Here is a 17,622-nt window from a genome sequence, read left to right as displayed (position 1 = left end):
ATCGAAAGCGTGTGATTCGGGACAAAACAGAAGCATTCCATAAGGATTGTCTTAAAAGGACTGTAAAGTTTCCACAGGGCATCACGTTGTGGGGTTGTATGCCAGCTAAAGGGTTGGGAACGTTACACTTTATTGATGGCATAGTAAATGCAGAAAAATATCAAGACATTTTCGAACATTCGCTTTTACCAAGTGCAGCAAATTTATATCCATCTGGAGATTTTATCTTTCAACAGGACGGTGCCTCATGTCATACTGCTAAATCTACCAAAAAATTGATGGGGGAAACATAATATTAAAGTGTCACACCCCTCTAGCAGCCCGGATCTCAATCCAATCGAAACACTTTGGCACAAAATGAAGCAACGCCTAAGAAATAGTCCGCAGCGTACTTTGCCACAACTACGTGCTAAACTACAGGAAATATGGGATAGTTTCACCCCTGAATTTTGTGAAGGTCTAGTTGGTACAATGCCTCATAGAGTTCAGGCTGTTATTCAAGCTAAGGGCGACGTTACGCCTTACTAAGTTGTATTTTCCTTTTTTAAAACTCACTTGTTCCAATATTTAGTTGTCAGCATTTTCAATTATTTACCAAGTAATTAAATACTAAATAACTTAGAATATATAAATAAATTATAAAAACAATATTAAACATTATAAAAAAGCTTGTTCATTTCATATTTATGATTAAAATAAAATTTAATAAAATATTTTCGCTTTATGGGCATTTTATTTCAAAATAACTGCTTTGCTTGTTCCAACATATAGTTGTTAGGGCTCCTATTAACCTGATGGGAATGGCTTTAGGTATATGATGAGAAAGTAGCACAAAAATTTTGACAACCTTCTCTAATCTGTTTAAAATTAGGGTAGTTCAGTGCTAACAAAATACTTTAAAACATTTTTAGACTAATTCTAATTTATAATCTCTCGGATTCAGGTAGAACATCGAAAAATAATACCGAACGTTCCTATAAAAAAAATTCCTACAGGACTTCTTTACGAAGATACAGCCTCCTAAAGGACGCTGCTGGAAATTGGTTTTTCATAAATTACTTTTAAACTACTTGGTAGAATTTAAAAAAATTTTAGGTGATGAACACTATTAGGGACCTCTTAAAATGACATCCTATTCCACCCCAGTCGATACTCGGGAGGAACTGCTCCAAAGAATTACATTTCATTGTGATAATATAAAAAACAATCTTGGGTTATTGTGGCCAGTGCAGCAGTCCTCGATTCGTCATGCCCGCGAATGTGTTAAGGCGGGACTCCACCAAACTGGCCTAGGCCGGCGGCATGTGCCGCCGGCACAACCCGCCGGCCTTTGCCGAAGGAAATTAAAAATAAACATCCTTTCGAGGCCGCTAGCGTCGGCCACCGGCAATATTTTGGTAGCGGGCAAATGTCGGTAAATATCAAAGGGATTTAAGCCGGCCACGCGGGCAGCTCTGTCTGACCAGGGCGCGCACATGTGTTTTTATTCAGTTTTGAATATTTGATCGAACGGTACGTTGTTTACAAGTATATTTGTGTTTTGTCTAGGACTTTAGCATAGTATATATTATGTTATAATTGGCATCAACAATTGTTAACAAAACAATACTAAGAAAAGATTTGTAGTTAAAAAAATCTGTTCCGCTATGTATTGGTGACTGAAGTGCGACGTGCTTGCCATCCATCGCTCCTATGCAATTAGGAACATTCCATTTTATAAAAAATTGATCAGCAATTTTCTGCCAAGCTTCTTTTGTTGCTGGTACCTGCAAAAGAAAACTTATATTAATAATAAATAAAACATAATCAAGAACTAACTCAATTTAATTTGGGGTTTTAAAGTAAAAAAAAAATAATGATTTTTGTTCCAGAATCAAAAGAAAGTTTGGATGAAGAGAATAATAATCCATATCGAGAAGTAGAGCAAACATTAAAAAAGAAAAACAATATACCAAAAAAAAATGTACAAAGAGAAAGCAAGAAGAATCAGAGGATATGAATGAAGAAACTTTTAAAATGTTTAAAGATATATATGAAAGCCGACAGAACTTTGATAAGTATTCATTGCTAGGCAAAAAAGCCGAATTAAAAATTCGTAAGTTACCTACTCATTATGCGCGATGTCTGGTTGTACATAAAGTTCAAACTACACTTTATGAAGCAAGCCTTGGTATGTATAATAATCCACCAACCCCACAGTACCCTACGGCCTCCACCTATACCAGCAGCCATAAGGTTCTAGACAAACAGCAACACGGATTTCATCAGGGCCTTCTTCAACTCGATCTAACTGTAACTTAACGTCCTACGACCAGGGTCAGAAATCATCAGAACATCCTGAAGATACATTATCCCATTTATTGCCACTCTAAGCGTATGCATCTTAAAAATATTTAAGGTTTATTTTCTTTTTGATTTTTTGCATTTTGATGTTTTTAGTTAAATGATTTGTTTTATGTGTTAAATAAAATGAAATAATAGTTTATTAATAAATTTAATTTTCTACAAGCCTTTAATAAAAAAATTAAAAAAAAACATGCTTACTTTTATTTGTTCCTTGAGCTTCTTTTATTGCCTGGCACACCTCAGGTACAATAACTCTAATTAACTGCTTTGATATCTTAAAAGTGTAGCTTAGGCCAACATTTATGAATCGCCTGTGCCTAGGAATCGCAATGTTACTGCCAATCGATCCTTAACTGGTATAGCATTACTGTAATTTGTGTTTCGTTTAGCGATTTTTAATCCAATTAAGCAAATTAGTTCCTCAAAATCTGTTGCACTCATTCTAACAAAATTTTTTGAAAAGAGCTTCTGATAGTATGGCCAGGCACTAAACCACAATCATCACTTGTTAAATCACTTAAAAGTTTATTTTCAGTTTTTTGAAGATTCTTGTTTAAACTAGGCCGTACCCAAAACCTGTGCTTCCTTATGTTTTTTTTCTTGGTAATAATTTTTAGGGCCATATACCCTAACAAAAAAATTTCGTCGTCGTCAAACATTCTTGGATGAAGAACAAGAACTCTCTACAAGCCGACACATCTGCCCAGTTTGGTGGAGTCGATTTTAAGTCCGCGGCAAAGCCGCAGAAAGCCGCGTCATTTTATGCCGGCGGCAAGGCCGCAAATGCCGCCGGGCTAACCCATTTTGGTGGAGTCCCGCCTTTAGAGTTCACGGAGCCTACGTCGAACCTACTTATGAAGTTTTTAATAATTAATTGTTTATTGCTCGTATTGAAGAATTTAACTTTTGTTAACATATTTGGTTTTTGGCATTTTTTTGTAAGTTGTTTTTTCTAATTAAAAAACATACATTTATCATAGGTTTTTTTTTTAATTATTTTGTAAAAGTATTTTTTAGGACACCACTGTATTTTTAGGAACATGTATTATTTTATATTAAATGACTTACATCGAAATATCTCTGTTCTTTAAATAACTAGCGTACTTATCTCATTTAAAAAAAAAAACAAAAAAAAACATTGGCTCGTTTATTTTTTTTTTCTCCAAAACGGTTCATTTTATCGATAATGAACAAGAGTACCTTTTTTTTAGCCTAGGGTTCAAGGTATCCAAATTTATTTTTTTTAGACTTTAACATACAGGGTGTTAAAAATATACGCATTAAAGTGTACAACCTAGTCCGCCCCTGGTAAAGTAAACATGGTAAATGTATTTTAAGGATGTCATTTTAAGAGGTCCGTAATAGTGTTCATCACCTAAAATTTTTATTAAATTCTACCGGGTAGTTTAAAAGTAATTTATGAAAAACCAATTTCCAGCAGCGTCCTTTAGGAGGCTGTATCTTCGTAAAGAAGGCCTGTAGGAATTTTTTTTATAGGAACGTTCGGTGTTATTTTTCGATGTTCTACCTGGATCCAAAAGATTTCCCACATGAACCGGGACACCCTGTATAATGTCTGTTATAATAAATTATTGTATATTATGTATATCATTTTAAGTATTTTTTTTAAGAAAAATTAAATAATGAATGGATTAAAGAAAAACATTGTTTTATTTTCATTTGTCCAATTGGTGATATGTCTTACACTATTGTTAATTGATTATTGCAGTAAATTAACTCATTTAGATATGTGAAATAAAGCTGAAAAGTTTTATTTTTATTCAGATCAATATCTGATGCTAACACATAATCAAAAAGGCTCTTTTCTCTATCAGTAACCTTTTTGATTAGGCGTTTGCTTTAGATATTACGATTAAATAATAAGATTGTCAAATTAAATGAAATTTGATTTCCCGCCTTAATTTGGCCACACCTATCTCCCATTTTGATTGGTCCAATCAGGCACGTCAAACTGTTAAGTTAGTTACAATAGTTTCCGTTGCCAAGCGAGAGGACGCTAGCTGATTTGTCAGAAGAATTTCTATCAATTTGTATGCAACCACCACTTCTCTATATATTTGTGTTCTGTGATTAGACGCATTGAATTCTTTTCTTGATATCTTTGCACTCCCGATTTAACGCCTTGCGACTTAGAACATTGAAAGGCCTTTCAATGAAAAAGCCTTTCAATGTTCTAAGCCTTGCGATTTTTTTGAGTGGAATTATTTCAAACAGTGGATATATCACGATGGAGCAGTAAATACTCCGGAAGAACTGAAGAGCGCATTGAAAATTCTTGTGCGTAAATTCGTGGACCCCAGGATTTAATTTTTGAAGTTTCTAAAGGGTCGTGGATTCGCCGAGCTAGATTGTATGTTAATCTAACAAATCGGAACAATTTTTGGAAAAACGGTAACAATTTAACTTCTTATAGATAAAATTATAGTTCAATAACGTGAAGTAATTCTTTCGTATACAAACTCCCTTTGACGAATCCTATAAGCAATTACAATAAATTACTCAACTTAGAAAACACCCTGTACATTCACACAAAGTGAAAAATCTGTATCAGCGTCGCCATCTATTCTGTAAAAATAAACTATCTAATAAAACATCATTTTTGCGTGGGATGTCTGTAAAAGCTTAAGAAATCTCCAGAGGCGCTATCTGTTGAGAAAATTGAATCGCAAGCTATTGTTAGCGACCTCTTAACACGACTAACTACAACTCCTTGTACTTTTCTATAATATCTATAGAGGGCAGTACTGATCAAAATGGTTGTTACGTTGCAAGGACCCTAAGTCAAAATCAGCTGTTAAAACGTCAAATTTTGTCAACAAACACTGTGCTGGCAAATATTTATAAATAAAATGACCGATTCTTAAAGCAAATTTTACGATTTTAGCGATACTTTTACGAAAAAACTCTTTATGCCATAAAAAACTAAGGGCTTACAATGGCTAGCTGGCTGAATTTCAACGAGAGCATTAACAGTATTAAAGGCCAAATAACTAATTTAGCAAACACTGTTTTGGCGGAAGAAGAAGGTAGGAATTAAATGTTTTTTTTTTTTAAGTTAATTAGTGACATCAATTTTAATTAACAGGCCTACTGAAAAGCCAACTTTTAATGCACATTTCATATACTGTTACCCAATAATTATTTATTGCAAACCACTTTCAGATATCAAGACACCAAACAGTTGCATTGAGGAGTACCGAAAGTTGTGTGCTGAAAAGGATCGAGAGGTACAAATTGTTTGATAAATGCATTCAGTTGGTTAGGTATATTTAAAAATTACATATATATTATAGCCTTGAACAGGCCTTTTAACTAGATAGATTATTTTCTATAAATTAAAATCAATAAGACCCTGAATTTATATTAATGTCACTTGCTTGATGTGGTATTTTAATTTATGTTTTAGCTAGAAGATTTAAGGACAGTAAATGAACAGTTACAAAGAACATTAGAGGTAAGTACATAGACATACAAAATTTAGTTTTTAAGTTGTAAATAATTACCATTAAAATCTAGCAGGACAAAAGGATAATGTATAGGTCCTGTTTGGCACCTAATCATAACTGTGTTACATATATCCATAATAATTATTTGCCAAGTTACTACCTACCTTATTGATAGAAATAATAAAATTGTTAATTAAAGTTGTTTCAGGTTCAGAATTGGTAATACCCAATATTTTATAGAGTAAACCATAAGTCATAAGGGTCACCTTTCAGTTACTAGTATAGCAAACAGGTTTAGGAATTTAACACTAAAAAATGTCTACATATAATAATATTGTATCAAAAAGCTATGTTCCTTGGTTGGTTTAGTGTCATAAATGGTAAAAGATTTTTTTCAAGTCAGTCACCATGCTAATTTCCTCCTTTTTCTTAATTATTATTTGAGTAATTATAGCAAATTGAAATGATAAACTTTGGGAAAAATAACCATTCATGTGTAGGTTTAATTTCACAGGGATTTATTGAAACGTTAAAAATTATTATAGTTATCAAGTTTTTTTTTGAATATTATCCAGGAAAAAATGGTCTTTTTCTTATGGAGATATACATAATATTTCTTAACAGATAAAGGGAGAATCTATGGATGCTTTTTGTGAGCCATTAAAAGTTCTTTTTAGGCTCATCAATCTAGGCAAACAATTTTATTTTATTTTTCAATTTCAGAAATTTTTCTTCGTTAGTATAAAAAAAACATTGCAACTTAATAGGTGTCAAGGCTTCAAATTTTTTTCTCTTGTTTTGGCTAAAACCCTTTCAGAAAGTGAATTTTTTAATTATTTGGTGCAAATATTCTCAAGAATCATGAAATTTGGCTAAGAAAATTAGTCGCAACTAATTAACAAAGCTTATTATTAATTGACATCTAACCAGTGACTCATGAATATTTATACCAAACATTTCATAAATATTTTTAAAGAAGCATTTAAAAACTGACAGGACTTTGATGGTGTATTTCTTAAATGATTTTTGCTCTATCTATATAAGGAAAGTGTGACTCTATAATGAAATGTAGTTGATAATTTATAACTTTTTTTCCATTTTTTAGGTAGGTTACTTTTTGAAAGTTAGAAAAATTAGTAAAACTTTTTGAAAAAAAAAATATCTCATACTGCTCATCAAGTTCTTTTTATAAAAAAAATATATTAATGGTACAAGGTGACACTGTATTTTATGATTTATCTAAGGCTTTTGACTGTATTTGATGATTTCAGCTTACAACTTTAGGGGATCTCAAATTGTTGTCTTTTTTGGGTAAAATTCCATTGTCTGCTACTGTCAAAGAGGTTTATGGGCTTCATTATTAGAATAATGTTTTATAATTGATAAAATTGTCTTTTTGTTCTTAGCATTTCTATAGTGCTAATAATTATTATAAGTAAGAGAGATAGAGGGCATTTTACTTGAGCTTTTAAAGATAGTCTGTGAGTATATCGAAGTGTTTTTTTAATATCAACAATATTCAGGAGCATGCTCCTTGGATGAAATCAAACAAAAAAGTTCCAATAAACATATGTCCTAAAAGTCTTAGATTTTTAACTACTGGCTGGTAAAGTTGAAAGAAAAAACTTACTTTTTTTCGATAAATTTGAAACCCCTGTAGATATTTTTCTGAAAATTGGTACTCTGGTAGTTTCTAGCATCTATAGCATTTTGAATAAATGGTGAGCTGATTTTCGTTGGAAAACTGCTGAGGACATCATCTGGGTGCCTTTCTGCATAAGAATATCTACTTTTCTGCCGGAAATATGCAATTAGACAGTATTTTTGTTACAAGGTCAATACTTCACAGTGTTAATACCAGGCATGTATGCTTTTACAATCTTTCTGAATTTAGAAGTTTTTTTTTTAAATCTTTTGGTTTTTCCTCAATTTCTTTCTTGAACCAGTTGCCAGTAGAGTTTAGAAGTTTTAAAGTTGTAAGGTATATGTTTAAAACATTTCATCTTTTGAATCGGACAAAGTAATGAACATCGGCTGTTATAATCGTTTATTTATTAAGTGTGTTTATGTCTCCTGCAGTTTTAAACTACAATTTATGTCTTTTTTGTTAAATAGCTACTCTTAATTATTTGTAATTTAATGTGTGCCATGTTTCTTTTACCACCGCTCGCTCTGTGAGTCTTAATATGCCTCTCTTTGTTAATTTTAAGGCTAAGTTTAGGGTTAGAATTTTATATGTAGTTTTGTTTTATATATTATTATAATTGTTAAATAGGTATTATGGACCTATACTATTATAATTATGTTTTGTTAAAGGAAACCAATTTTCTCACGTAATGTAATGCTTAAGTAGAATAGCAAAAATTGCTAGGGTTCGTCATTTTGATTTTTTTTAGTGTTACTTTATAATGGCCAGATTTATTTATTTACTTATTTTTCCTATACACAATTAAAATTTTTTAGATTCGCTATTAGCGTTTATGTGGGCTTTGAACTTAATTTTTTTAATCCAATATATGGATCTTCTTTAGATCTTTTTCAGTTACAGGTAAGCTTACATTTCTAGATAAATAAATTCGGGAATAAGATGCTTCACCCTGTATACTTTTTAACGTCGTCCCCGACCAGATCATATAATTTATATGTATACGTAGATACACATATAACTCACCTTCTAATCCGTACATTATAAATATCCTTATCGAAAGTAAACAGCCAGATGGTATTTGTGTTAACTTAAGCTAGATAAGACCGACCCCAATATAACCGAATATACCCGTTTTTTTTTCTATATCTACCCATAGATTATCTCATGTAAGTGTTGTCCCTGTCTAACGTTTTTCCCGGAATTATTGATTTTTTGATGATTACTAGGCGGTTTTAATCGCAGTAAGGTCGCCAATATCATTTTTGGCGGTTTTTCACAGATTTTTTAATAAAAATTATAAGAAAACATACTGTCTGAGCCTTGAGCCTTGATAAACAGATATGAATTTACGGGCTTAAATATTCAAATTTTATTTTTTCGGGTCAGTAGTATTATTTTGAGTTATTATATGAGTCTGTAAATATTGTCTTTAAACCATATTTATAATGAAATTTTAAATTGTAGAATTTCAAAAGAAAAGGAAACAGAAAATCTGAGTTTGATGAGGCCTTTAAAACAAGTACTTCACATTACAATTAATTAATGGGTTGGATAAACCCATTTCATAGGGGTTGAAAGCTTTTGTCGTCGTTTATCCCTAGATTGGCTAAAATTTATGCGACGCCAATGAAGTATATATGCACAATATGAACGTATTGACGACATGCCCCAAAAATTAATATAATGTTTATCTAACTTGGGTAAATATTTGAGTGAAAAAAAATATGAGAAGGAAATATACGTAATATTAAATCGATAAAGTTGCAATCATTTGACGAGCTCTGGCGGCTTTGGTTCACATTATTATTTAACGTATTAACATAAGAATATATGTTTTGTCAAAATAACTATTTGGCACTATAGAACGTTGATATTAAAAGTTGTATAAAGGGTGCCATGTTTGACTGTATTGTACAACTTTGGGACATCTGTCATTGTCAGCTTTCTGTTCTTATACAGCAAAAACATTAATGCATGGAAATGCCATATTTTAATATATACCTACTTATAATGAACTTTCCCCCAAAAAGATATTCCTAAAAATTTTCATACTAGTTGGTTATAAAGCATTAAAGAATGACAATCCCAAAATAACCAAAGCCATCCCTAGACCTTGCAAGCGTATGCAAACAGCGGAAAAAGTTATCCTTTTGTCTGGTTGGATAATTGTGCAAGTAACAGTGAGTACGGTATTGGCTCAGATTAATCTTGACATACCAGGACCACATATGTACATATATACGAAATGTGTAAGTAGATACAATGGTATAATGCAGACTTCAGCTTTCTCTACAGCCAGCTTGATCTCGTAACCACTCCATTATTCCTAATGCACTTTCACTGGAAATACTTTCTTGGTAAATGCAGAATGCCCTCACAGATGAACGGCGTAGGAAAATATAAAAGGGAAGCACCCCATGATAGGCTGCTCACAAGGTCTTTGCAGAGACAGATCTTGAAAGGTTCCTTATACTGAAAGTTTTTTACACAAGTTATTATACAAGATCAAAGTATACTCCAAGGAATTTAACAGCAACTTCATCAGCAATACCACCCCTATGTGGTAGATTAAAATTCATTGTTTCAGTCTTAAAAGAATTCAGGGACAACTTGGACAGCCACAAACCAAGGTTTCAGCCTCCCATAAGTATCAGACACCTATAATAATCTTACTTGTCATATCCTACTCCTTCTGAATACGATCTGACAGGAATCTTTGGACACCAATCTCCCTTCAAGATCAATTATTATTACAGTAGAAGCTCTTTATTCGCGGGGTATACGTTCCGTAAATATGCCGCGAATATGGAATGGTAATTTATATAGGATTATAGGGGATACGTTCCTAGGTGACAAAATAACAAACAAGTACATACATACATAAAATATATATATATATATATATATATATATATATATATATATATATATATATATATATATATATATATATATAAAAAATGAATTTAATGGAAGTTTTTGACCATATTGATTAATTATTACCTTCAGGCTTCGGCAATGGCTTAAAGAAATTTGTAATTTTTTCTTGCTTGGCATTTTTTAAAAGCTCCTTCAATTCATACTGATATTTAGCAGTGGTATTAGCAATTTGCCTTCGTTCCATAGATGGATCAATTTTGATAAAAAAATCACAAAGTTCATTTGCCCTTCTTAAACCTTCGCTAAGATTTTTTGAATTAAATGTCACGTTTCCAGTGCTTGTTGAAGCCTCTTCTGCCACAGGCTGCGAATTTCATTTCCTTCAAGTCCGTTTCAGTCAAATCTTCATCTTACGATTCAAGCAACGTCTGAATGTCACTTGATTCTATCTGTTCGAACCCATCTCGTCCTATTTCATTCGCAATTTCAGCTATGTTTGCAGTCAAAGTTTGAATTTGCACAGATTCTTCATCATTTCCTGTAGTCAGAGCGGTCTGTGTCAAAGGAACCAATACGGCGGCGATATCATTTAACAATATACTTTGGGTATAGATGTAATAAGGTCAATTTTACTTTTTTATTCGTCCATTTGACGATGCGTTTACAAACGATATTCCGTTGAATACCTATTTATACCACAAAGATCAAAACTACCTTAGATATGTTATTGTTGAGGATCTTCGTAAAATTCGGAAGTGGTGTGCGTCTAATCGTCTGATATTCAATCTGCATATGACTCGGATTTCAGTTACAATGGTGTTCTATTTAATGACTTCAGCCCTGTAAAATACATGATAATGAAAAGTGTCGATTTTTAGGTCTTCTTATATATACGTTTCAAAGTTAAAGTGGCCGTAAAGGAACTGGAAAAGGTGGTTGCGCGCTTAGTGTATATCTTGCACGGATTGAATCGCATCTCAGATATTGGACTGCCTTTTTGAGGTCTGTGTACAAAAGAATTTTTTTTTTGTAATTCTGGAAAAAAGCTGTGAGATCTCTTTGTCCTATTCGTTTAAGAGTGGTCTGCAGGAACACTCTTGATTTCGGGGCAAATTTGAACGGTTAATTCACTATGTATATTGGAGCGAAACTCATCCCTAAAGAGCAATGCATTTCCAAATTCGATGTTTTTGGGCCAGGAAATGGCAGAGTCTAGGGAAGCAATTACTGATTTGTTTGCAAAGTTTTTTGCTACAGTTTACGACAACTCTACTTATCTCATTCCTGATTCTCCTGAATTTGGTTCCCAGAATATTATTGTTGGACGCTTCACTCTCTCGGAGGTATTTTCTAAGATCCAGAAATTACCTAACAAGTTTATCTGTGGGCCAGGTAATATACCTAATGTCTTTTTAAAGAACTGTATTTATACAATTAGTAGGCCTCTCCAGATGATCTTTAATATGTCTTTACAGGACTCTACCTTCCCAGAAGCTTGGAAGCACAGTTTCATTTGCTGCAATAGGGGCGATATTGCCAATTATCGTGGAGTATGTATTCAAAACTCATTGGCCAAATTGTTTGATAGTTTGGTTTGCGCTCAGCTAACATGGCAATGCAAAGGAATCATGAGTGAAAAACAGTCAGGATTCTCTTCTGAGAAATTCACAACCAGCAGTTTGGTTCAATACGAGTGTGATCTGTTGGGGGCTTTGGAGAGGGGGGTTCAGACTGATGCGGTCTATACCGACTTCTCCAAGGCCTTCGACAGGGTGAACTTTGGTCTCTTGCTGGCCAAGTTGGAAAGTGCTGGTTTTCATGACTCCCTCTTAAAATGGCTAAAGAGTTTTCTGATAGGAAGAACTCAGAATGTGAAGATGCATGGCTGTACTTCTGCACCTGCTAATGTAATCTCAGGGGTTCCTCACGGATCTCACTGTGCCCCTCTGCTCTTCAATCTATTTGTGAATGATATTGTTAATGTGATCAAGCATAGTTCTGTAAGTATGTTTGCTGATGACCTGAAGCTCTACATGCAGATTAAGCAGGTAAATGATATAGCCAAACTTCAAGAAGACCTTGATACTTTGTGTGAGTGGTCAGTGATGAACGGATTGAGGCTCAATATTTCCAAGTGTTGCTACATATCATTTCATAGAGGTTCGAAGAGATTCAATTCTACATATAATATCCTTGGTAAGTCCTTTTTGGCAGTATGTGAATGTAGTCAAGGATTTGGGCGTGTGGTTCGATGAGCATCTGAGATTTGTTCATCACATCTCTAAAATAACTTTAAAGGGACTAAGAGTGTTAGGTGCTATAAACAGGTATAGTTCACATCTCTCTGCAAGCCTACAGGCTCCTTTATGTTTCACTGGTTAGAGCTAATCTTGAATTCTCTTCAGTAGTGTGGTCTCCTCTATATCAGAATTCAATAGATATGATTGAGAGAGTGCAAGATGGATTTTTATGGTGTGCTGCATTTAGAATGGGCATTAGCTTTGACGAGAACCATCGTGAGGACATGAGAGTAAGACTTAACCTGGATACATTGGCCAAAAGGCGTGTGAACGCTGATCTTTCAAGTTCTAAGTCTCAATGTTCTAAATAGAACTCTACGCAATTTTGACCTTTATCATGTTCCTATGCACAGAACTGAATATGGCCGTCATTCTCCTTTCCATAGATCTCTGAGTGTCTTTAACGCTCATAACGTTGATTTATCTAGTAGTTCACTGTCCGTTTTTAAGAATAGCCTGAGCAGACTATGGCTGCAATGGTGTATATATATATATATATATATATATATCATATATATATATATATATATATATATATATATAGTTATCTATTATGTAATAATCTATTTTGTACATTTATTTTGTAAAATGGGGATTCCCGTAAATTTAATAATAAATAAATCTTATAGACCACCATTAAATACGCGACGTATTACTCGGTAATTCTCGGATATTTTGCCCATACCAACTCTCACTAAAATTTCCATTATTTAAATATGCGAAAAGATTTATAATCAAATCTCTCTCTCCATCAGAAATACAGCAAGCTTGAAAATGTTCAGGAAGCGCCCAGAAAAATCCAATTTTGCTCAAAGCTTATTATAGCTATATTTTTTAATGATTCTTTTTAGTAATAGGTTTCTAGTTTTGTTTTTTAAGTAATTGATATAGATGAAAAACAGAATGAAATTTAAAACAGAACCCTGCAGGACACCTTGAAATGGCTGCCTGGTCGCTGGTTTCTGACCACCATATGACACCTCAATTAAGAACAAATGAGGCCAAAACTATCTGGATCAAAATTATAGAATCTTAGTTTCTGCAATAGAATATGATGGCAGAATGACAATTGTTAAATGCCTTTTTTAAATAAAAAAATAAGGCAAAAGTATCTGAATTACACATGATATTCTCGAGAGACTATATAAGTATATATTCCAGGAATACGTACTTTAGTTTGGCAAAAATTACACATTTATAGAAATTATTGTACCAAACTAATTAAAAAAAAATTAGGGCATAGGAACATATTTGTCAAAATTTCTTCATTCTTTGAAAAAAAAAAAACAAATTCTCTATCATAACTATTTCTACGCCCGCAAAAAGTTTACATTGATCCGATTTTTTTTAATTAAAAAATCATATTTATGCGCGGTTTTTTCTTATCAGAATCTTATCTGTTGTTTCCATAGTAACTTTCCCATTTGTATATAAAAAGCCCCTGTTAGTCCTTTGTTTTGTCTTTTTGTGTTTTCGATGTGGGGAAGCAACAGTCAAGGGTAAGTCTATTAGTAACCGTTATTGGCTTTTGAAATATGGCTCTGTCATTTTTGAAATCGATTCTTTTCTATCTTATGTTTGAGTATATAAGACTTTTATATCTGGAATGACATTATTTTATAAGTAATTGGATTAACCGGTTTGTGTAATATGTCATTGATAAAATCGAAATTTTAATTTAAATGGTATAGGAAGTACCCTTATCATAGGGGGTGAAAATTATGCTGTTCACTTTAAAGCAGGTGTGCTATATAATGTATGCTGTATAGTCGTCTGTAAAGACGGTTTTTATAAAGTATTAAGATGAATATTTCTTATTTTTTTGTGACCTAGATTATAAGAAGAGATAATATTCGTTTTTTATCTCAAAATATATGATTCAAAAACTAAAAATAAAACTAAACGTATATGACTAATATTCTTCTAAATATTTTGTTATTCAAAGCAATGCATGCAAAATAATGCCCACTAATATGAAATATCAGCGCTCTTAGATCGTTCTACACGCTCTTGGTGTTTTGCAAGTATTTAATATAACTGAATTTACATCTAGGCAAAACTAAAATTCAAAAAACTCCAACAATTATTAAGGTCTTAAACATGAAAAAAAAATGATGCAAAAATTGGTCGTACACAACAAAATCTCGAGCTTTGCCCTACATAGAAAAAAATCCGTGGTACCACTTCCAAATATTTACTGAAGGAACGTTGTTATCTGAGAAAGGAAACGATTGTTTGTCGGTGCATGGAGAAACTTAGTTTCCGTATATTGTATAATAAAGCGCGTTAAACCGCATTTTTAGAAAAAATAATTTCCTAAAACAAACCGTGTTCGATAGATATTTTTACATTTTTATTATAGATTACAGCATGTTTCAGGTTCGAGTTTAAATAATATGTATCTAGAACGGAAGTGGTTTTCTCTGGACCATGCGTTGCTAGATATGTTAAAACAAATTTAACTTCCTTGGGATTTTTCTGATTTTTTTTTCTTAAATCGAAATTGGCTTTTAGGTGCCAATGTCTCATAAAAAAACATCATTTATTAAAGAAAACCACCTAAAATAACAGTATTTTTACTCAGGAAGTGCCAGTTCAGCTTAATCTTGAGAACAAAGTGTCGCATGAAATTGCTTTTGCTTACCTTTTAATAACGTCTCGGCATCGTTAATGTTACAAAACCGCTGGCATAGTGTTTTTTATCTTAAAGAGTATCGTATTTTGATAGCATTTTGTTTCTTTGTAACGACCCCGCGGGCCATCTTTTATTTAATTAAGGCAGAAAAATTATAATTCTTTAGTAATAATGTTTACTGGTCTAATTCTCATAGGACAAAAAGCAAGTTATTCTCTAAAAATGCCATTTAAGAATCAAAATGCGAAAAAATAATTATTATTAAATCGGGGTAAAAAATTAGCTGGTCTCCACGATTTGTAGGGAATCGCCCTCAGTTCTTTGACGAGTACAAAATCTATTAGAATGGCATAACAAAATGCTGATTATCTGACAAATCAGGGTTATAAAACAGCTGATTTAATAAGTCTTTGACAAATGTAAATATCACAGCTATATATAAGTGGTAATAATGATAAGTGAACTCATCGAAATGACAAAAGATTAGTATTTTCATTTGTAGAGAAAAGTCTTCCCGCCCTTCCCAACCATCCCTCCCATGAGAGCTAAAAGCATGGTCATGCAGAGGCTTAGTAGGAATTCAAAAGCTTTTAAAGTGACATACAAAAATGCTGATGAAAAACGAGTACCCTTTGGGGTTGTGTCCTTCAGGTCGGTATAAGACTCACGTTTAAAAAATAAATGCATCCTGATATTAATATTAAATTTATAAAACGCAGTAAATACGTTATGACCTCAAGCCTCTCGATAAGCTTAATAAATCAACGTCTTAGAGGAAATACCTCTCCTAATGTCTTGAATATGGCTCAATAAAAATAAAGATAAAAGTTACTTGCGGTAACTATAGACTCATTTTCCTTCTGCTTATAAATGAATCTTGTAATAAATAAGAATGACTCGAAATACTTAAAATAAAATGGAAAATTGCTTAAAGGATGACTCAGAATACATAGAAGAAATAATTAATGATTTCAACTACCTGGAACAAAATTAAAAATGAATTCAAATGCCTGGAGTAAAGCAAACAATTACTCTTAAAGCCTGAAAGAAATAAATTATGATTTCATTGATCTTGAAAGAAAATGCATATATTAGTTCGTCATACTTGAAAAGTGTCGATCAACTTGCGGTACTTGCGGGTGCCATTCTGTAACACGCACAAATTTTCTTTCTGGCACAATTTTTCAGGCCACAATTCTTCAGATAACTGGCACTAGATAGCTAGAATTCGCTCTATAAGAATTATAAATCATAGAATATTTACTGTACAATTAATTGGTTATAATTAATTAAAAAACACTATTATTTATTTATTGTTTTATCAAAAAAATTAATTACGTTATTTATATGACTTGGCATAGTATTTTCTTGCTTGTACAGTGGGCCCTATAGAATTGCGGCTGTTCCGTTACTTTCACACAAGCATGCTGAATACTGTTTAAGTCATAGCCTAAAAAAAATAGTGTTTACTTGAGAAATCTTCCGATCACCATGCAATATTTTGTGATGTCAGGATTAAGGCTGAACAAATAAAATATAGGTCTTCTCCCGCAATTTTAGGTTTTTTGACAGGAATGATTTTCTTGCTGATCTAGAAGAAATAAATTGGGATAATATTTACCATATTTATGGTTTGGGTGAAAAAGTCGAGTATTTGTCCAGCAACATTTGTTCATTATTTGAGATTTGAAATACATGCCCCCATTACTTACCTCAAGGATTTCTAAACCTTATACTCCATGGTTTACCGAAAGCGTTAAACGAGAAATTAATGAAATAAAGCGTTATCGAGATTTAAAAAGTCTATAAGAGTTATAAGAGTTTGCCCAATTGGCTATTCTACAAAATTCGCAACTACGAAATTCGGTGGTGGGGATGATTAGGCGGGAAAAGAAAGCATATTTGGAACTTCATGAAAAAAAGCAGTAACACTCTAAAGATTGACATCTTACAGCAGTATTAACTGTTATAATTAAAGCAAATTTACCATGTCAGAATGTGAATTTACTATATTTATTAAATTAACCTAAATGATACTAGATTTAGGAAAAATCACAGCTTTTTTACTGTCGATATAGTCATTTTGCATAAGAATTAATCCATATGGTTAAAAAACCCGGCACTCAAACATTACAGAACGTCACGAAAATTACAGAAGCCCGTAAAACTGATTGAAATACGGTTAAAATTCCTTGCTTACATTATTATAACATTACAGATACCTGTAAAGTCGAATGTTAGGCAGCTTGCATCTTAGTATGCCAAATGCAAGATCGAAATTGGTATATGAATAGAGGTACCAAGAAATAGGTTAATTTATTAGACCAAACGTTCCTGAAAAAAAAT

General features: G+C 32.6%; 1 protein-coding gene across 1 annotated transcript in view; it reads left to right on the top strand.

Annotated features, from left to right (window-relative positions):
• Positions 1-5,176: 5,176 nt before the first annotated feature.
• The window catches only part of LOC126750446 (thyroid receptor-interacting protein 11-like), a 68,583-nt gene continuing 56,137 nt past the window's right edge, over positions 5,177-17,622 (top strand). Inside the window, exons 1-3 of the mRNA XM_050460108.1 lie at positions 5,177-5,393; positions 5,530-5,594; positions 5,774-5,821. Coding sequence (XP_050316065.1) covers positions 5,303-5,393; positions 5,530-5,594; positions 5,774-5,821 — 204 coding nt within the window. The 5' untranslated portion in view covers positions 5,177-5,302. The remainder of the gene's footprint in view (positions 5,394-5,529; positions 5,595-5,773; positions 5,822-17,622) is intronic.

Source organism: Anthonomus grandis, chromosome 1 (genome assembly GCF_022605725.1).
Source record: "Anthonomus grandis grandis chromosome 1, icAntGran1.3, whole genome shotgun sequence".
NCBI lineage: Eukaryota > Metazoa > Arthropoda > Insecta > Coleoptera > Curculionidae > Anthonomus > Anthonomus grandis.
Note: the sequence above shows the minus strand (reverse complement) of the source record. Positions and strands in the feature narration are given on the sequence as shown.